Genomic DNA, 21,376 nt, shown 5'->3' with positions numbered 1-21,376 from the left:
TACCAGCCAACTTGACACAACTGTGGAAAGCATTGGAGTCAACATGGGCCAGCATCCCTGTGGAACGCTTTCAACACCTTGTAGAGTCCATGCCCCAACGAATTGAGGCTGTTCTGAGGGCAAAGGGGGATGCAACTCAATATTACAAAGGTGTTCCTAATGTTTTGTACACTCAGTTTCAGGAGTTGGAATCTCAGTTAATTTTCCAATCGTTTCATTTTGAACAGAACCATAATTTATTTGGTTCCAATCCATTGCTTCCAACCAGCAAAATAAAGTTCTGAACCGGTTCAAACCAAAAAAAAAGTAACATTTGAAATCTTTCCTTTTTGTGCCTTTGAAATGTGAATGTGCCTAAATCCACATTTAGCTCAACATGAAATTACTTCACCAATGTATAGTGTATCCATTCCTGTCCAATGCTAGCCTTGCATTGGACAAACTAGTGTAGTGTAGGCTGTGGAAAGTGCTGGGCATGAAGTGCTGGATATCTTGTTGTAATGACATGCATTATCTGAATTTGGCCCACGGAATTATACCTATGGAGGAGCGACTTCTATGAAGGAACTTTGAACTTCAGAGAGTTGACTTAACTAACATTGGACCAGAGCTAGCCCTTGAGCATGACTCTCAGTTCCATTACATTACACATAATGCTGCCTAGAGTTTTCGAGAGCTAGACCAGAGCTATCTAACGAGCTAGCTGGCTAACAAGCTTGTGTGTGCAGAGCAGCACCAGAGATATAATAAAAATGTTTCTTACCTTTTTGTAGTCAATAAATCCAATGTGAAACTTGATAACTATGCTTAACTAACACTGAAAAGGCAAGTCCATTGTTCTCTAATTAAAAATCTCTCCCCCTAATTTCTGAATCACGCCTGTAACATCAGTAGCTACAGTAGACTATGCATGGTTTAGAGAGAGGGAGGAACATGTACTGTAGCCTACACACACACTGGAAAATATGTTCTGGCAGGCACTGGAATACGTTTCTGAATGACAGTGAGGGCACTGTGTTGCATTTTTTGTCGGACTGGTAAAAATTCCTGGAGTGTAAAATAACGTTATTAACCGGTTACCATGCTTTTAAAATAATGGTTCTGTTCCGGAACAGTATACAGTAGATCACTTTCGTTCTCGGTTCTGGTTCTGTTCCTCGAAAAATGTAATTATTTTCCGGGTTTTTGTTCTGTTCCCTGAACCGCTTCTAGATGGAACCCCCTCTGCTCAGTGTATATAACAAGAATATAATGTTTTTGTGTATATAACAAGAATATAACAATGTTTTGAGAATGTTATGCAGTAGCATGGGTACATTTTAGCACAATATCACCCCCATTGGCAGAGGGGGTTCCATCTATGTTCCTTCCATGTTGTGTTCCTGTGCAGTGTATATGGAGTATTTGCTTTGGCCTCATCACACAGTCATCTCCCACTCCCATCATTTTTTTAAACTAGGCAAGTCAGTTAAGAACAAATTCTTATTTACAATGACAGCCTACCCCAGCCAACGCAGGCCAATTGCGCGCAGCCCTATGGGACTCCGGTTGTAATTCAGCTTGGAATCGAACCAGGGTCTGTAGTGATGCCTCTAGCACTGAGCTGCAGTGCCTTAGACCACTGCGCCACTCGGGAGCTCTTCCTACAGCTGGAGTCCCATCACCATCTCCCCTGAGCCTTGCTTTAGCACTGATCTGAACTGCGAAAACACGGGTCACAAATTCTGATGAGATCCAGCATTCGTTGCTATACCGATCCATGCGTTTTGATGACGGAGGGTAGCCTCATTTCTCACGCTCCAATAATTCATGCTGGCTGGCTCTGACAACTGCTGGAGAGCTCCATGGTTGAGTGCCCTGGTCCCCCTCCAGATTGCCGGTTGATGGCTGCCTGACAGGAAGTTGATTGACTGACTAGGAGGCCTCAATAGGCCTTGGAGGAAGCAGCTGTGACTGGCAGGTCAATCAGCCTCCCCTGCCCCCCAGCATGGTTATCAATTATCAGCCTGATGTGGTGCTTTGGCTTAAACCATCATGGCTTTCACAGGAGTGTGACTTTTAATATCACCTATGGCCTACCTCCATGATTTGAAACGTAAAGAGTTACAGATGAGAAGGTTGTAAGAGATTACCGATGGGCCTCTTTCTCATAATTCAATCAAAACTATAGAGGCTCTTGACTTCAATTCTGCTGGTGATCATTTTAAACCCATGCCATGTCGCGTCTCTCCATCCTAGTTTTTTGCACCAGTGATGAGACCGGGGGTTATTCCAATTGAACCAAAGCTTGGTGCTCTGTTAGAATGGTGGTGGGATGACAGTCATATCAAGGCTCTGGTATTGCTGTGGGTAGAATGGTATTACTGTGGGTAGGACTGTAGTGCTGACCAGTCTCTGTTGTCTCCCCTCCACCCTTCCTCTCCTCAGCTCATAGTAGGGATCATCCAAGCAGCGGACCTACCAGCCATGGACATGGGCGGCACCTCGGACCCCTATGTTAAGGTCTACCTGCTACCTGACAAGAAGAAGAAGTTTGAGACCAAGGTCCACCGGAAGACCCTAAACCCCACCTTCAACGAGCAGTTCCAATTCAAGGTACTTATTCAAGGTATAAGAGTAGACTAGACAATACTACACCCATGCAACTCTCAAACCTTGTCTTGTGCAGCAGTAGTATTAGTAGTAGTAGTAGCAGTAGTAGTAGTAGTAGTAGTAGTAGTCGTAGCAGTAGTAGTAGCAATAGTAGTAGTAGTAGTTGTAGTAGTAGCAATAGTAGTAGTAGTAGTAGTAGCAGTAGTAGTAGTAGTAGTAGTAGTAGTAGCAGTAGTCGTAGCAGTAGTAGTAGTAGTAGCAATAGTAGTAGTAGTAGTTGCTGTTGTTGTATTAGTAGTAGTATTCGTTGTTGTAGTAGAAGTAATAAACTTTGTATTCCAAAATAGCAACAATATACATTTCTAGGACAAATACACAATACACAAACCATACATTGCACACAGTAGTTTAAGCAGGTTGTGTTTGTTTGTTCTATGACAAAGTCATTTGCATGCTGTGGTGTGTTCGTTCGGGTAAGGTGTGTAGACATGGAGCATCTGGCCCTGTAACAAGCTGCTGACAGACTGCCTCCTGGTCCACACAGCTGGCCCAGTAACAACCTGCTGACAGACTGCCTCCTGGTCCACACAGCTGGCCCAGTAACAACATGCTGACAGACTGCCTCCTGGTCCACACAGATGGCCCAGTAACAACCTGCTGACAGACTGCCTCCTGGTCCATACAGCTGGCCCAGTAACAACCTGCTGACAGACAGCCTCCTGGTCCACACAGCTAGCCCAGTAACAAGCTCCTGACAGACTGCCTCTTGGTCCACACAGCTGGCCCAGTAACAAACTGCTGACAGACTGCCTCCTGGTCCACACAGCTAGCCCAGTAACAAGCTCCTGACAGACTGCCTCTTGGTCCACACAGCTGGCCCAGTAACAACCTGCTGACAGACAGCCTCCTGTTCCATACAGCTGGCCCAGTAACAAGCTGCTGACACACTGCCTCCTGTTCCATACAGCTGGCCCAGTAACAACCTGCTGACAGACAGCCTCCTGGTCCACACGGCCTCTGTATGATCAGGATTCACACAGGCAGATGCAAACTTCCATCTCTCCTTATTCTCTCTCTCTCTCTTTCTTGTTTTGATTTGGCCTAAATTTGAGCAAAAGATCCTCCGTTTCGAAAATGTGATTGTAGCTACAATATCTCAGCTGTGGAGAAAGAGTTGTGGTATTCATCCAGCAGTAAAAAGATAACAGGTGTTTGTCTGCCGCGAGGAATACGTAGCATATGTGGGGGGCTGGGGGGATGCTGGTTGCCAGATTGGTTAAATACCAGTAGCATATTTATTTTGGAATTCAGAAAACATGGTAGATCTGTGAAGCTTTATTTATCCCACCGGCGCCTACTTGTAATCACAAGTGTCTCCATTATAGAAATGAAGGAGCTAGGAGTGTTCTTTGGTCGTGGTGGTGATAGTGTCAAGGACAAACTTCAGAAGTCTTATCTCTTTTCTAGCCAATCAGGCAGTTTGTCACCATGTTGTAACAAGACGCCGTGTATAATGAGCTTTGTCTACCTCAATTGGAGGCAATCAAGAATCAAATCCCAGACACCACTCTCGTCCACTCTTCACCATCCCCTCCACCAGCACCCCTTCCTTCGCCCTGGATCTCTGGCAGATAAGACTGCCTGCCGCTTGTCTGTCATAGGTAGGACTGGAGAAGGAAGGAGAGGAGGACTGAGGGAGGAGGAGGCTAGTTGATTGATTTGTAATGCTCTAGAACCAGAACTTCCCCAACTCACGACAACTCCTCTCTATTCCTTGACAAGTAATACCAGTGCCTGGGAGTAGCTATGATACAGCGTGCCAATCTGGCGGCCATTTTGTAAAGCACCACTTTCACCACTGTGCTACTACAGTTGTCAACAATAGACTACTTCAATTTATCCTTAGTTTGAGATAAGTTCCACCAGAAGACACTTAGAGAGGTTCCAAGTTCGGACAGACTCTCTTCTAGTGATTATATGGTTCTCCCCAGGTGCCCTACGTCGAGCTGGGAGGCAAGACGCTGATGATGACGGTGTACGACTTTGACCGCTTCTCCAAGCACGACGCCATCGGAGACGTGAAGCTGCCCATGAACAAGATTGACTTTAGTCACGTGACAGAGGAGTGGCGGGATCTTGTGAGCGCCGAGAAGGAGGAGGTAAATAATATAATATATATATAATATAACATCTCTAAGTTTACACATCAGAAACTCCTAATATTTTCTTCCCCAAAGTTATGACAGTTGACTACCAGTATGGAGTGTTGTCACCAAGGTAACAGTTCATTTCTCAAAAATCCACGATCAGACATTTTAAATGACACGTTTTATCACACGTCAATCGTATGACTATGTTAAAAATGTTTTACCTGCGATTGAAGAGTGAGCTCAGTGCCAAACAGTAGTTGGGGGTATGCCATCTCTCATAGAAAATGTAACTTAATCATCTCTCCATGCTTCTCATTCTATGAAGAAATGTGTGCAGGAGATACAATGTTCAAGGTAAATGTTACGGCGTGCAGCATTTAAGCGTGGGTTGCAAGGCAAACCTTGTTTTTAGCAGCCCGCTTGGTTTATGTAAAGGTTCATTTTCACACCTGTGGTGCCAGAGAGTGGAAGGACGTCTCAATCTGCAGCGTTGTTCCAGAACCAGACAAGCTACACCTGATCACTTCACGCGAGGCTTGAGACACTGTCTTAACGCCCTTAAAGTGGTAGTCGCTCACTTGAGTGGGCTTTCGCTGAAGGTTTTTGATTTGATTTGAAATGGCCACTTTCACTATCGTGAGCACCATCTTAAACACTATATGATTATACAAATGTTGAAATGTGATCATTGTGCGAAGGCTTTAAGGATAATGTGACACACCAAGCAACAATGGGGTCAAGAAGAAGTTCCTGTCCTCATTGAATGTGTGTAACAGTGGCAGAAAGTAATGTTTCCCACATCCCACATCAGCCGTGCCTCAGTGGCTACAAATGACACCCAACGAGGTCCTAGCAGTTAGCTAAAGAGATGCTCTGAACAGCCCGTCCTCTAGTCTGGTCCCAGATCTGTTTGTGCGCTATAGCCAACTCCTATTTCTCCCCATGCTTCTACGTTTGGCACGACCACACTAGACTAAGGGCAAAATTGGTCCTTCAGAATCCCAATATCCACTCAGAAAAATGTATGGTCACATTACCCATATCTATGCAAATATATGCATCCACACAGAGTGAGAGGCATGTTGAACCAGATATTTCCTCTGGGGTATGATTTAAGCAATAAGGCCCGAGGATGTGTGGCCAATATACAACGGCTAATGGCTGTTCATATGCACGACGCAACGCGAATTGCCTGGACACAGCCCTTAGCCATGGTATATTGGCCATATACCACAAACCCCCAAGGTTCCTAATTGCTTAATTATAAACTGGGTGATTTGAGCCTTGAATGCTGATTGGTATACTGGTTACACACTGAATTAGAACAGTCAAAACATAAAAACAGGCCTTAGCCCTGGTATATTGGCCATATACCACACCCCCTTGTGCCTTATTGCTTAATTATACCATGGTATTGTTGAATACTCGTTTCTGATTGGCTTGAAGGGCATTCTAGAGCATGGATTATTTCCCTATAACGCACGGTATATCAGCACTGTAGAATTCAATGGCCATAGTTCATTCTTATATGTTCTATGTTTGAGCTGCTTTTGAAAGCAAAACTTGAATTGAAAACATTATTGCCATTGTTTAATTAGATTTTCATAATAGCAAGCTTAGGACTAAACTAGCAAGTCTGTTTGTTTGGCTATCAAAGCAACTACTGTATCTTTCTAGTAAACTTACTATCTAGTAAACAGTGGATGTTGAACACATTTCTACCTGCAAATGAACACATTTGTAGCAGTAAATGTGTTCAATTATAGCCATGGTATAAAAGGGATAATCAACTCTGGGCTTTATCCGTTCTCTGAAAAAGTATACAACTCCGTGGAAGGTTCCACGTCGTTCATTATTCTCTACAGAATGCATAGACCCTTGTTGATTATCTCTTACATATACAGTAGGTCTGTGGTAATGACAACATGGCAGCATTCTGTTCATATAACTTTAAAATGAACACTGCCAGAATAACAGATGGATTCCAGATGAATTCAGAAGGAATCCAATCTTTTTTAAGCGACACATGTTTTTACCCCCAAGCCTCCTAAGACTCCTGAACAGGTAACCAAATGGTTACCCGGACTATTTGCATTGTGCGCCCCCCCCCCTAACCGGGCTATCTGCAATGTGTCCCACCACCCGCCAACCCCTCTTTTTACGCTACTGCTACTCTCTGTTCCCATACCTACATGTATATTGTCATGCAGGTGAAAGAGGACCCAAAAGCGACTTGGCGAAAACAGAGTCTTTAATCCAGTAAAGTAAATACAAACAAAAAACACAACTTTCACTCGAAATGACGAGGACAAACTGGAGACTCGATCTTGAACAGCAGGTGAACAGCAGGTTGCCTCGGGAAGGCACTTGAACCAGACAGACTCAGACACCTGCTCACCACGCAGCATCTGAGGAAAACACGACACGACAGGGCGATACACAAACACAGCACGGTGAATTCTAGACAAGGAACCGACAGGACAGGAACGGAACACAATGGAAGAAATAGGGACTCTAATCAGGGGAAAGGATCGGGAACAGGTGTGGGAAGACTAAATGATTGATTAGGGGAATAGGAACAGCTGGGAGCAGGAACGGAACGATAGAGAGAAGAGAGAGCGAGAGAGTGAGAGAGGGAGGGGGAGAGAGAGGGATAGAAAGAGGGAAAGAACCTAATAAGACCAGCAGAGGGAAACGAATAGAATGGGAAGCACAGGGACAAGACAAGATAATAAATGACAAAACATGACAGTACCCCCCACTCACCGAGCGCCTCCTGGCGCACTCGAGGAGGAATCCTGGCGGCAACGGAGGAAATCATCAATGAGTGAACGGTCCAGCACGTCCCGAGACGGAACCCAACTCCTCTCCTCAGGACCGTAACCCTCCCAATCCACTAAGTATTGGTGACCCCGTCCCCGAGAACGCATGTCCATGATCTTATGTACCTTGTAAATAGGTGCGCTCTCGACAAGGACGGGAGGGGGAGGGAAGACGAACGGGGGTGCGAAGAAAGGGCTTAACACAGGAGACATGGAAGACAGGATGGACGCGACGAAGATGTCGCGGAAGAAGCAGTCGCACAGCGACAGGATTGACGACCTGGGAGACACGGAACGGACCAATGAACCGCGGAGTCAACTTACGAGAAGCTGTCGTAAGAGGAAGGTTGCAAGTGGAAAGCCACACTCTCTGGCCGCAACAATACCTTGGACTCTTAATCCTGCGTTTATTGGCGGCTCTCACAGTCTGTGCCCTGTAACGGCAAAGTGCAGACCTCACCCTCCTCCAGGTGCGCTCACAACGTTGGACAAACGCTTGAGCGGAGGGAACGCTGGACTCGGCAAGCTGGGATGAGAACAGAGGAGGCTGGTAACCCAGACTACTCTGAAACGGAGATAACCCGGTAGCAGACGAAGGAAGCGAATTGTGAGCGTATTCTGCCCAGGGGAGCTGTTCTGCCCAAGACGCAGGGTTTCTGAAAGAAAGGCTGCGTAGTATGCGACCAATCGTCTGATTGGCCCTCTCTGCTTGACCGTTAGACTGGGGATGAAACCCGGAAGAGAGACTGACGGACGCACCAATCAAACGACAGAACTCCCTCCAAAACTGTGACGTGAATTGCGGGCCTCTGTCTGAAACGGCGTCTAACGGGAGGCCATGAATTCTGAATACATTCTCGATAATGATTTGTGCCGTCTCCTTAGCGGAAGGAAGCTTAGCGAGGGGAATGAAATGTGCCGCCTTAGAGAACCTATCGACAACCGTAAGAATCACAGTCTTCCCCGCAGACAAAGGCAGACCGGTAATGAAGTCTAGGGCGATGTGAGACCATGGTCGAGAAGGAATGGGGAGCGGTCTGAGACGACCGGCAGGAGGAGAGTTACCCGACTTAGTCTGCGCGCAGTCCGAACAAGCAGCCACGAAACGGCGCGTGTCACGCTCCTGAGTCGGCCACCAAAAGCGCTGGCGAATAGACGCAAGAGTGCCTCGAACACCGGGATGACCAGCTAACTTGGCAGAGTGAGCCCACTGAAGAACAGCCAGACGAGTGGAAACAGGAACGAAAAGGAGGTTACTAGGACAAGCGCGCGGCGGCGCAGTGTGCGTGAGTGCTTGCTTAACCTGTCTTTCAATTCCCCAGACTGTTAACCCGACAACACGCCCATAAGGAAGAATCCCCTCGGGATCAGTAGAAGCCACAGAAGAACTAAACAGACGGGATAAGGCATCAGGCTTGGTGTTCTTGCTACCCGGACGGTAAGAAATCACAAACTCGAAACGAGCGAAAAACAACGCCCAACGAGCTTGACGGGCATTAAGTCGTTTGGCAGAACGGATGTACTCAAGGTTCTTATGGTCTGTCCAAACGACAAAAGGAACGGTCGCCCCCTCCAACCACTGTCGCCATTCGCCTAGGGCTAAGCGGATGGCGAGCAGTTCACGGTTACCCACATCATAGTTGCGCTCAGATGGCGACAGGCGATGAGAAAAATAAGCGCAAGGATGAACCTTATCGTCAGACTGGAAGCGCTGGGATAGAATGGCTCCCACGCCTACCTCTGAAGCGTCAACCTCGACAATGAATTGTCTAGTGACGTCAGGAGTAACGAGGATAGGAGCGGACGTAAAACGTTCTTTTAGAAGATCAAAAGCTCCCTGGGCGGAACCGGACCACTTAAAACACGTCTTGACAGAAGTAAGAGCTGTGAGAGGGGCAGCAACTTGACCGAAATTACGAATGAAACGCCGATAGAAATTAGCGAAACCTAAAAAGCGCTGCAACTCGACACGTGACTTGGAACGGGCCAATCACTGACAGCTTGGACCTTAGCGGAATCCATCTGAATGCCTTCAGCGGAAATAACGGAACCGAGAAAAGTAACGGAGGAGACATGAAAAGAGCACTTCTCAGACTTTACGTAGAGACAATTCTCTAAAAGGCGCTGTAGAACACGTCGAACGTGCTGAACATGAATCTCGAGTGACGGAGAAAAAATCAGGATATCGTCAAGATAGACAAAAACAAAGATGTTCAGCATGTCTCTCAGAACATCATTAACTAATGCCTGAAAAACAGCTGGCGCATTGGCGAGACCAAACGGCAGAACCCGGTACTCAAAATGCCCTAACGGAGTGTTAAACGCCGTTTTCCACTCGTCCCCCTCTCTGATGCGCACGAGATGGTAAGCGTTACGAAGGTCCAACTTAGTAAAGCACCTGGCTCCCTGCAGAATCTCGAAGGCTGATGACATAAGGGGAAGCGGATAACGATTCTTAACCGTTATGTCATTCAGCCCTCGATAATCCACGCAGGGGCGCAGAGTACCGTCCTTCTTCTTAACAAAAAAGAACCCCGCCCCGGCCGGAGAGGAAGAAGGCACTATGGTACCGGCGTCAAGAGACACAGACAAATAATCCTCGAGAGCCTTACGTTCGGGAGCCGACAGAGAGTATAGTCTACCCCGAGGAGGAGTGGTCCCCGGAAGGAGATCAATACTACAATCATACGACCGGTGAGGAGGAAGGGAGTTGGCTCGGGACCGACTGAAGACCGTGCGCAGATCATGATATTCCTCCGGCACTCCTGTCAAATCGCCAGGTTCCTCCTGAGAAGTAGGGACAGAAGAAACGGGAGGGATGGCAGACATTAAACACTTCACATGACAAGAAACGTTCCAGGATAGGATAGAATTACTAGACCAATTAATAGAAGGATTATGACATACTAGCCAGGGATGACCCAAAACAACAGGTGTAAACGGTGAACGGAAAATCAAAAAAGAAATAGTCTCACTGTGGTTACCAGATACTGTGAGGGTTAAAGGTAGTGTCTCAAATCTGATACTGGGAAGATGACTACCATCTAAGGCGAACATGGGCGTAGGCTTCTCTAACTCTCTGAAAGGAATGTCATGTTTCCGAACCCATGCTTCGTCCATGAAACAACCCTCAGCCCCAGAGTCTATCAAGGCACTACATGTAGCACCCGAACCGGTCCAGCGTAGATGGACCGACAAAGTAGTACAGGATCTTGATGGAGAGACTTGAGTAGTTGCGCTCACCTGTAGCCCTCCGCTTACAGATGAGCTCTGGCTTTTACTGGACATGAATTAACAAAATGTCCAGCAACTCCGCAATAGAGGCACAGGCGGTTGGTGATCCTCCGTTCCCTCTCCTTAGTCGAGATGCGAATCCCTCCCAGCTGCATGGGCTCAGACTCTGAGCCAGAGGAGGGAGATGGTTGCGATGCGGAGCAGGGAAACACCGTTGATGCGAGCTCTCTTCCACGAGCCCGGTGACGAAGATCTACCCGTCATTCTATGCGGATGGCGAGAGCAATCAAAGAGTCCACATCTGAAGGAACCTCCCGGAGAGAATCTCATCCTTAACCACTGCGTGGAGTCCCTCCAGAAAACGAGCGAGCAGCGCCGGCTCGTTCCACTCACTAGAGGCAGCAAGAGTGCGAAACTCAATAGAATAATCCGTTATGGACCGTTCACCTTGGCATAAGGAAGCCAGGGCCCTAGAAGCCTCCCTACCAAAAACTGAACGGTCAAAAACCCGAATCATCTCCTCTTTAAAGTTCTGGAACTTGTTAGAGCAATCAGCCCTTGCCTCCCAGATAGCTGTGCCCCATTCTCGAGCCCGGCCAGTAAGGAGTGAAATGACGTAAGCAACCCGAGCTCTCTCTCTAGAGTATGTGTTGGGTTGGAGAGAGAACACAATCTCACACTGCGTGAGAAAGGAGCGGCACTCAGTGGGCTGCCCGGAGTAGCAAGGTGGGTTATTAACCCTAGGTTCTGGAGGCTCGGCAGGCCAGGAAGTAACAGGTGGCACGAGACGTAGACTCTGGAACTGTCCAGAGAGGTCGGAAACCTGAGCGGCCAGGTTCTCCACGGCATGGCGAGCAGCAGACAATTCCTGCTCGTGTCTGCCGAGCATGGCTCCTTGGATCTCGACGGCAGTGTAACGAGCGTCTGAAGTCGCTGGGTCCATTCCTTGGTCGGTTCCTTCTGTCATGCAGGTGAAAGAGGACCCAAAAGCGACTTGGCGAAAACAGAGTCTTTAATCCAGTAAAGTAAATACAAACAAAAAACACAACTTTCACTCGAAATGACGAGGACAAACTGGAGACTCGATCTTGAACAGCAGGTGAACAGCAGGTTGCCTCGGGAAGGCACTTGAACCAGACAGACTCAGACACCTGCTCACCACGCAGCATCTGAGGAAAACACGACACGACAGGGCGATACACAAACACAGCACGGTGAATTCTAGACAAGGAACCGACAGGACAGGAACGGAACACAAAGGAAGAAATAGGGACTCTAATCAGGGGAAAGGATCGGGAACAGGTGTGGGAAGACTAAATGATTGATTAGGGGAATTGGAACAGCTGGGAGCAGGAACGGAACGATAGAGAGAAGAGAGAGCGAGAGAGTGAGAGAGGGAGGGGAGAGAGAGGGATAGAAAGAGGGAAAGAACCTAATAAGACCAGCAGAGGGAAACGAATAGAATGGGAAGCACAGGGACAAGACAAGATAATAAATGACAAAACATGACATATATACTACCTCAATAAGCTTGACTGACTAGTGTAGGTATATAGTCTTGCTACTCTTATTTTCAAATGTCTTTTTACTGTTGTTTTATTTCTTTACTTACCTACACACACACACACACACACACACACACACACACACACACACACACACACACACACACACACACACACACACACACACACACACACACACACACATACTTTTTTTCTTTCACTATTGGTTAGAGCCTGTAAGTAAGCATTTCACTGTAAGGTCTACCTGTTGTATTCAGCGCACGTGACAAATAAACTTTGATTTGATATCAGGGGGTTTCATAATTAGTTTGTTTTTCACTGTGTATTCTTCTAGAAACAAAGGTTCCTTACATTGGCGTCTGTTGTCGAGAAGAAAAGTGATGCGGTGACAATTGGATTTACCTGCAAACGTGCTTTGAAATAACACACCCATATTGGCTGAGGGAACCACGGACCATGCATTTTATTAGCTACAAAATGTTAGACTCTTCCTACTCGGTTGTATAACAGTGTTGACATAGCAAAAACATCCTCCTCAACCTGGCGGGTCAAACACGAGGCGCTCTCGGCAGGAGAGGCAATTCTGGCCTTTCCCAGATATTTCTGGAATATATTAGACCATGATGGCTTCAGACAAGCATCATTTATTTCAGCGTTTCTTTCTCTCAGTCTCTCTACCCATGTCTCCCCAGGAGGAGTGTGTGTTTATGTTGATGAAGCTGGAGCCTCTGTCATTAAAGTGAGTCTATATAGTCCCGTCGGCTCTGGGCTGAGTGTACAGGCCAGGCCCGGCTAGATACACTGACTGAGTAATGGCAACCCAGGCTGAGAATAAACCTGCCCCATATACAACTCACATCTGGCAACCGTATTATATTCTCATCACATATATTTAGTATTAGGGAATCGGTCTTGGTTGTAATTTGATAAAAGACCTCTGGTATATAACACAAAAATCAATGTTCAGGCCTCCTTGGCCCTTGATTTATGAGGTCTATTCATATTGGCTGTTTCCAATCATGTGTAATTCAAGTTGGACCTGGGACACTTATTGAGCATCAGTCTGTTCTACTTGTTAATATGTGTAATTCCAGAAATATAAATCACATTTTGAGTCTGTTCGCTCTGTGACTACGATTGTTTATTTCTAATGTTGATGTGTATGACACAAGGGAACGATTGATGACGTTCTGTCTCTCAGCAGCTATAACCTCAACCAATCATCTCTACACGTTTTTTCCTTGAGCGGATGGTCGGGGGTCCCGGAACATAATTGCAAATAATTTGTCAAATTGACCACAAGATGCCCAAACAAATATAATATTTGACTAAATCATAAGAATTTCAAACCTTGATTACATTTGGATATGGCAACATATGTATCCCTATTATGCGTTGGAATACTTAGGGACAGATTTACTCAATTAAAATCTCTTGGAGCTGAATTCCATTTTTTTTGTTATGTTAATTTATGTCGTCGTCGAATCCATGTGAAAGCATTCAAGCTTTTAGACAGACAATACTACACACCCAAAACATGTGTCACTTCAGCAGACAACTTCACCCTTATTCATAGCTATGGTCATGACTCCTCTCTCTCTCTCTCTCTCTCTCTCTCTCTCTCTCTCTCTCTCTCTCTCTCTCTCTCTCTCTCTCTCTCTCTCTCTCTCTCTCTCTCTCTCTCTCTCTCTCTCTCTCTCTCTCTCTCTCTCTCTCTCTCTCTCTCCTCTCACAGCAAGAGAAGCTGGGTGATATCTGCTTCTCCCTGCGATACGTGCCCACCGCTGGTAAGCTGACCGTGGTCATCCTGGAGGCCAAGAACCTGAAGAAGATGGACGTGGGAGGCTTGTCAGGTGAGCAGAGCAGAGCTGAGGGCCACAACAAAGATGGCCAGGCAAGACGATTGACAGCCAGGGGGCCTAAGATGGTAGTAAGGAATTTTACCTCCAGACCTGCTCTCATCTGTGTCATGTCTACTCAAGAGGAGGGGCTGTCATTATGAAACCCTCAGTCAAAGCCACTCTCTCTCTCTGGTAATGAACGCTCTCAGGGTGTTACAGTATGTATTAGAAACCATTGTTTTGCCCTCTCCCCTCTCTGTGCTGTTCTAGGGGTTTTGCTGAAGGCTTGGTGAGTCATTGTGGGGCCCAGTGTTTTGTCTGGTTGGACTTTGGGAGATTGGTGTCTGTTGGAGACTTTGAGCTCTGATTGTGCGGCACTTTCACTCCCCGCTGGCTTTCCACACGACAGGCTCATCTTTTGTCTGAGAAAATCTGTGGCAGCAATCACTTCAGTGTCTCCTATTTTCCTGCAGCTATTTCTCTCAAACAACAACCGTCCCCAACCAATCATTGCCCACCATTATATTGGCAGGAGATAACAGATAGCATCTGAGGTGATTAATGTGTGTCTAAACTCTACCTCCAAAATGTGGACAGCAATAGAAATGGCATTTTGTCCTCCAGAACAATGCCAATGTGATGCCAATGTGATGCCAACAGAACATGTGGTTAGACCCAGGTACTCCAGGGATCAGGGGTGTGGGTGGTGGTTACTGGGCTCCACTGTGCAGACCTGCTGTTGCGTGGGAGAAAATACACATGGACAGTAATGATCGCAGTGGGCACTAATGAACACCCTGCTTTATGTTGGCAGGAGATCCCATAGGAACTACACTGAAGTAACGCTTTGGAAAGTCACCTGGCCATTGTGGCCATGGTTCACTAAAGCACCTGTAGAGGCTCATAGATAGAACACATTTCTAATGAATTGACCAACTCTGAAAAGTGAGCCTGATGCCATGTTAACAGAATGTTTCATTTGCGATAGTCACCACGCATTCCACACACACACACACACACACACACACACACACACACACACACACACACACACACACACACACACACACACACACACACACACACACACACACACACACACACACACACACACACACACACACACACACACACACACACACTCCTGAGCATGTGCAGGTGTGTGTGTACTGCAGAGAGTAATCCATCTAGTGTTGAGCAGCTTCCCATCCATCAGTGAGCATGGGGCAGAACTCTCCCTGAGGGCCAGAGAACGCCATGATGGATATCAGACACTCTCCCATGAAGCTCCCCTCGGAACATCACACCATCACACCACCAATACTGTTCTACACAGAAAGGTGGACAGGAGAAAGTGGACAGGAGAAAGTTTTCGCTGCTGCACCGCTCAGAGATGAGCAAAGAAATCTAATTTTCTAAAACTTTCCTCTTGGAAGGAGGGCTATGTGGGCGCGGGCCCCTTCTAGCAAGCAGAGCCAGCTGTGTACATTTCCTGTATGGTCCTGGTGATATGGGCCATTCAGGAGCTAGAAATAGGAGCCCACCTGAACCATTCATCACTCCACCCCACAAACAGCCCCCCCAGCCCCCAAATCCCCCCTTCCACAGCTGGGTCCACCCCACCCCTCCCGTCTCCCTGGCTCTCTCCTATCCGTTCCTTGGACCATTTCTAATCCCCTATCCTCCTCTTCCTCCCTGTCCTTCCTCCTAATCTTAACCCTCTCCAGGCTGCAGTTATCATGCATCTAGTCCATTCTCCCTCCCCGTGCCTCACAGCCTAGCATGCCATCAGTGCCTGACTTGCCTAACAGAACCGCTACCTCACACTAGCCCAAGACCTTCCGTCATCTGTCAGAGTAGTGTGCCTGGTAGCCATTAGCCAGAACCCATGCCTCCCCGCTTGCATTTCCACTCCAAGCATTAGCTCTCATCTGTCTCCATTTGCATCATGGGATTGGCCACATCCTAAGCTGTCAATCAAGCTGATGAGTAATAGAAGGGAGGCAGTTTGAAGGCCAGGCAGTTACTGTGGGAAACGTATTCCGAAGGAAAGTGGTTAGTAAGGTTGGCTGGGCTTGACATTCAATATGCCAAGGGTAATTGGTGCATGGTTTATCTAGTGTGTTTAAAAGGTCAAAGTGGAGCCAAGTCTGGGGATTTCTGGTTGAATTATTAACGTATGGTAATAGCATGTTTTCATCTTAGTTGCCATTGGATTCAGGTTCCGAACTATGATTTCCATTTTAATAGCACATTAGACTGGCTACACTGTTGTAGGTGGGTCTGTGTTAGTGTGTGTGTTGCGTGTGTCAGAGTGTGTCAGTCAGTGTGTGCATGGATATGTCTCTCATTGTATACTCAAATGAGCATACTGTATCATAAAATCTGTAAGGGGATAACATCATTTCTAGCCAATGGCTTCTAGCCATCCCAAGACCCTATTGAGAATCATATTGGCACATCATTGTCTATCCAATCTATCCAACTGGTAAAGTACTTAACACTCTCACCTGGGTTTTTACTGGAATGAGAATTATAGGAGCTATTGTTCGACTTTCATGTTACCTATTGAAGTCCCAAACAGTAGGCTGGATAACAGGCGTCTTGTTCCCACTCACACAGCTTATTTCGACATTCATGTTTTTGATGTCAACCGAACAATGAACAAGGTAGTGAAGCTGAACACAATGACAGCAATTTGACCTTTTTAAATGTTATCAGAAAATTGAATTGAGGAATAGCTTGTGCTTGGCTTGTTTTGTTCAATTTTTGAAAGAGAGCGTTGTCATTCCTTTTGGAAGGAGCCAATACTCTGATATCTCTCCCTCTCTCCGCCTCTGGGTTTGACTAACCAAATAAACAAATACCAAGCAAGCATAATTCCCGTACACGCTTTAGGGCAGAAAATATTGTTTTGGACCCCTGTAGCTAACAACATTGTGTTCCAATTTATTTGATCTAACAAGATATCGCAGAGTACTATATCGCAGTTAGCCCATTGTTTGAAGAGTCAACTTCTCCAGAAGTGTCATGCAGGTGAAAGAGGACCCAAAAGCGACTTAACAGAAACAGAGTTTATTCAAGTCCAAACAGAAAACGACAAATCCTGAATCCTTAACAGGAAATGTCCAAACAGGGAATAACAGAAATCCTCTAGTCTGTAGAGGGGAATAACAGGAGAAGCGGCCACAGACTGCAGGTCGCTTCGGGTAGGCGCAGGCCGTAGCTGACAGAGACACCTGCTCACACGCAGCATCTGATGAAGGCAAAAACACGACAGGACAGGGCGATACACAATCACAGCATGGTGAATTCTAAACAAGGAACCGACAGGACAGGAACGGAACACAAAGGAAGAAATAGGGACTCTAATCAGGGGAAAGGATCGGGAACAGGTGTGGGAAGACTAAATGATGATTAGGGGAATAGGAACAGCTGGGAGCAGGAACGGAACGATAGAGAGAAGAGAGAGCGAGAGAGTGAGAGAGGGGGGGAGAGAGAGGGATAGAAAGAGGGAAAGAACCTAATAAGACCAGCAGAGGGAAACGAATAGAATGGGGAGCACAGGGACAAGACATGATAATAAATGACAAACATGACAGTACCCCCACTCACCGAGCGCCTCCTGGCGCACTCGAGGAGGAATCCTGGCGGCAACGGAGGAAATCATCGATGAGTGAACGGTCCAGCACGTCCCGAGACGGAACCCAACTCCTCTCCTCAGGACCGTAACCCTCCCAATCCACTAAGTATTGGTGACCCCGTCCCGAGAACGCATGTCCATGATCTTATGTACCTTGTAAATAGGTGCGCTCGACAAGGACGGGAGGGGGAGGGAAGACGAACGGGGTGCGAAGAAAGGGCTTAACACAGGAGACATGGAAGACAGGATGGACGCGACGAAGATGTCGCGGAAGAAGCAGTCGCACAGCGACAGGGATTGACGACCTGGGAGACACGGAACGGACCAATGAACCGCGGAGTCAACTTACGAGAAGCTGTCGTAAGAGGAAGGTTGCGAGTGGAAAGCCACACTCTCTGGCCGCAACAATACCTTGGACTCTTAATCCTGCGTTTATTGGCGGCTCTCACAGTCTGTGCCCTGTAACGGCAAAGTGCAGACCTCACCCTCCTCCAGGTGCGCTCACAACGTTGGACAAACGCTTGAGCGGAGGGAACGCTGGACTCGGCAAGCTGGGATGAGAACAGAGGAGGCTGGTAACCCAGACTACTCTGAAACGGAGATAACCCGGTAGCAGACGAAGGAAGCGAATTGTGAGCGTATTCTGCCCAGGGGAGCTGTTCTGCCCAAGACGCAGGGTTTCTGAAAGAAAGGCTGCGTAGTATGCGACCAATCGTCTGATTGGCCCTCTCTGCTTGACCGTTAGACTGGGGATGAAACCCGGAAGAGAGACTGACGGACGCACCAATCAAACGACAGAACTCCCTCCAAAACTGTGACGTGAATTGCGGGCCTCTGTCTGAAACGGCGTCTAACGGGAGGCCATGAATTCTGAATACATTCTCAATAATGATTTGTGCCGTCTCCTTAGCGGAAGGAAGTTTAGCGAGGGAATGAAATGTGCCGCCTTAGAGAACCTATCGACAACCGTAAGAATCACAGTCTTCCCCGCAGACAAAGGCAGACCGGTAATGAAGTCTAAGGCGATGTGAGACCATGGTCGAGAAGGAATGGGGAGCGGTCTGAGACGACCGGCAGGAGGAGAGTTACCCGACTTAGTCTGCGCGCAGTCCGAACAAGCAGCCACGAAACGGCGCGTGTCACGCTCCTGAGTCGGCCACCAAAAGCGCTGGCGAATAGACGCAAGAGTGCCTCGAACACCGGGATGACCAGCTAACTTGGCAGAGTGAGCCCACTGAAGAACAGCCAGACGAGTGGAAACAGGAACGAAAAGGAGGTTACTAGGACAAGCGCGCGGCGACGCAGTGTGCGTGAGTGCTTGCTTAACCTGTCTTTCAATTCCCCAGACTGTTAACCCGACAACACGCCCATAAGGAAGAATCCCCTCGGGATCAGTAGAAGCCACAGAAGAACTAAACAGACGGGATAAGGCATCAGGCTTGGTGTTCTTGCTACCCGGACGGTAAGAAATCACAAACTCGAAACGAGCGAAAAACAACGCCCAACGAGCTTGACGGGCATTAAGTCGTTTGGCAGAACGGATGTACTCAAGGTTCTTATGGTCTGTCCAAACGACAAAAGGAACGGTCGCCCCCTCCAACCACTGTCGCCATTCGCCTAGGGCTAAGCGGATGGCGAGCAGTTCACGGTTACCCACATCATAGTTGCGCTCAGATGGCGACAGGCGATGAGAAAAATAAGCGCAAGGATGAACCTTATCGTCAGACTGGAAGCGCTGGGATAGAATGGCTCCCACGCCTACCTCTGAAGCGTCAACCTCGACAATGAATTGTCTAGTGACGTCAGGAGTAACGAGGATAGGAGCGGACGTAAAACGTTCTTTTAGAAGATCAAAAGCTCCCTGGGCGGAACCGGACCACTTAAAACACGTCTTGACAGAAGTAAGAGCTGTGAGAGGGGCAGCAACTTGACCGAAATTACGAATGAAACGCCGATAGAAATTAGCGAAACCTAAAAAGCGCTGCAACTCGACACGTGACCTTGGAACGGGCCAATCACTGACAGCTTGGACCTTAGCGGAATCCATCTGAATGCCTTCAGCGGAAATAACGGAACCGAGAAAAGTAACGGAGGAGACATGAAAAGAGCACTTCTCAGACTTTACGTAGAGATCCTATCCTCGTTACTCCTGACGTCACTAGACAATTCATTGTCGAGGTTGACGCTTCAGAGGTAGGCGTAAGGGCCATTCTAATCCCAGCGCTTCCAGTCTGACGATAAGGTTCATCCTTGCGCTTATTTTCTCATCGCCTGTCGCCATCTGAGCGCAACTATGATGTGGGTAACCGTGAACTGCTCGCCATCCGCTTAGCCCTAGGCGAATGGCGACAGTGGTTGGAGGGCGACCGTTCCTTTGTCGTTTGGACAGACCATAAGAACGCCAGGTACATCCGTTCTGCCAAACGACTTAATGCCCGTCAAGCTCGTTGGGCGTTGTTTTTCGCTCGTTTCGAGTTTGTGATTTCTTACCGTCGGGTAGCAAGAACACCAAGCCTGATGCCTTATCCCGTCTGTTTAGTTCTTCTGTGGCTTCTACTGATCCCGGGGATTCTTCCTTATGGGCGTGTTGTCGGGTTAACAGTCTGGGGAATTGAAAGACAGGTTAAGCAAGCACTCACGCACACTGCGTCGCCGCGCGCTTGTCCTAGTAACCTCCTTTTCGTTCCTGTTTCCACTCGTCTGGCTGTTCTTCAGTGGGCTCACTCTGCCAAGTTAGCTGGTCATCCCGGTGTTCGAGGCACTCTTGCGTCTATTCGCCAGCGCTTTTGGTGGCCGACTCAGGAGCGTGACACGCGCCGTTTCGTGGCTGCTTGTTCGGACTGCGCGCAGACTAAGTCGGGTAACTCTCCTCCTGCCGGTCGTCTCAGACCGCTCCCCATTCCTTCTCGACCATGGTCTCACATCGCCTTAGACTTCATTACCGGTCTGCCTTTGTCTGCGGGGAAGACTGTGATTCTTACGGTTGTCGATAGGTTCTCTAAGGCGGCACATTTCATTCCCCTCGCTAAACTTCCTTCCGCTAAGGAGACGGCACAAATCATTATTGAGAATGTATTCAGAATTCATGGCCTCCCGTTAGACGCCGTTTCAGACAGAGGCCCGCAATTCACGTCACAGTTTTGGAGGGAGTTCTGTCGTTTGATTGGTGCGTCCGTCAGTCTCTCTTCCGGGTTTCATCCCCAGTCTAACGGTCAAGCAGAGAGGGCCAATCAGACGATTGGTCGCATACTACGCAGCCTTTCTTTCAGAAACCCTGCGTCTTGGGCAGAACAGCTCCCCTGGGCAGAATACGCTCTGGTCGCTTCCTTCGTCTGCTACCGGGTTATCTCCGTTTCAGAGTAGTCTGGGTTACCAGCCTCCTCTGTTCTCATCCCAGCTTGCCGAGTCCAGCGTTCCCTCCGCTCAAGCGTTTGTCCAACGTTGTGAGCGCACCTGGAGGAGGGTGAGGTCTGCACTTTGCCGTTACAGGGCACAGACGGTGAGAGCCGCCAATAAACGCAGGATTAAGAGTCCAAGGTATTGTTGCGGCCAGAGAGTGTGGCTTTCC

General features: G+C 47.8%; 1 protein-coding gene across 5 annotated transcripts in view; it reads left to right on the top strand.

The window, feature by feature from the left end:
- LOC124013754 (synaptotagmin-1-like) overlaps window positions 1-15,144 on the top strand; it is a 282,762-nt gene extending 267,618 nt beyond the window's left edge. For all 5 annotated transcript variants that reach the window (XM_046328251.1, XM_046328254.1, XM_046328250.1 and 2 more), the window contains 3 exons: window positions 2,428-2,595; window positions 4,584-4,751; window positions 14,060-15,144. In XM_046328251.1, coding sequence (XP_046184207.1) covers window positions 2,428-2,595; window positions 4,584-4,751; window positions 14,060-14,326 — 603 coding nt within the window. In that variant the 3' untranslated portion in view covers window positions 14,327-15,144. The remainder of the gene's footprint in view (window positions 1-2,427; window positions 2,596-4,583; window positions 4,752-14,059) is intronic.
- Window positions 15,145-21,376: the final 6,232 nt, after the last annotated feature.

Source organism: Oncorhynchus gorbuscha, linkage group LG25 (genome assembly GCF_021184085.1).
Source record: "Oncorhynchus gorbuscha isolate QuinsamMale2020 ecotype Even-year linkage group LG25, OgorEven_v1.0, whole genome shotgun sequence".
In the NCBI taxonomy this organism is placed as follows: Eukaryota; Metazoa; Chordata; class Actinopteri; order Salmoniformes; family Salmonidae; genus Oncorhynchus; species Oncorhynchus gorbuscha.
Note: the sequence above shows the minus strand (reverse complement) of the source record. Positions and strands in the feature narration are given on the sequence as shown.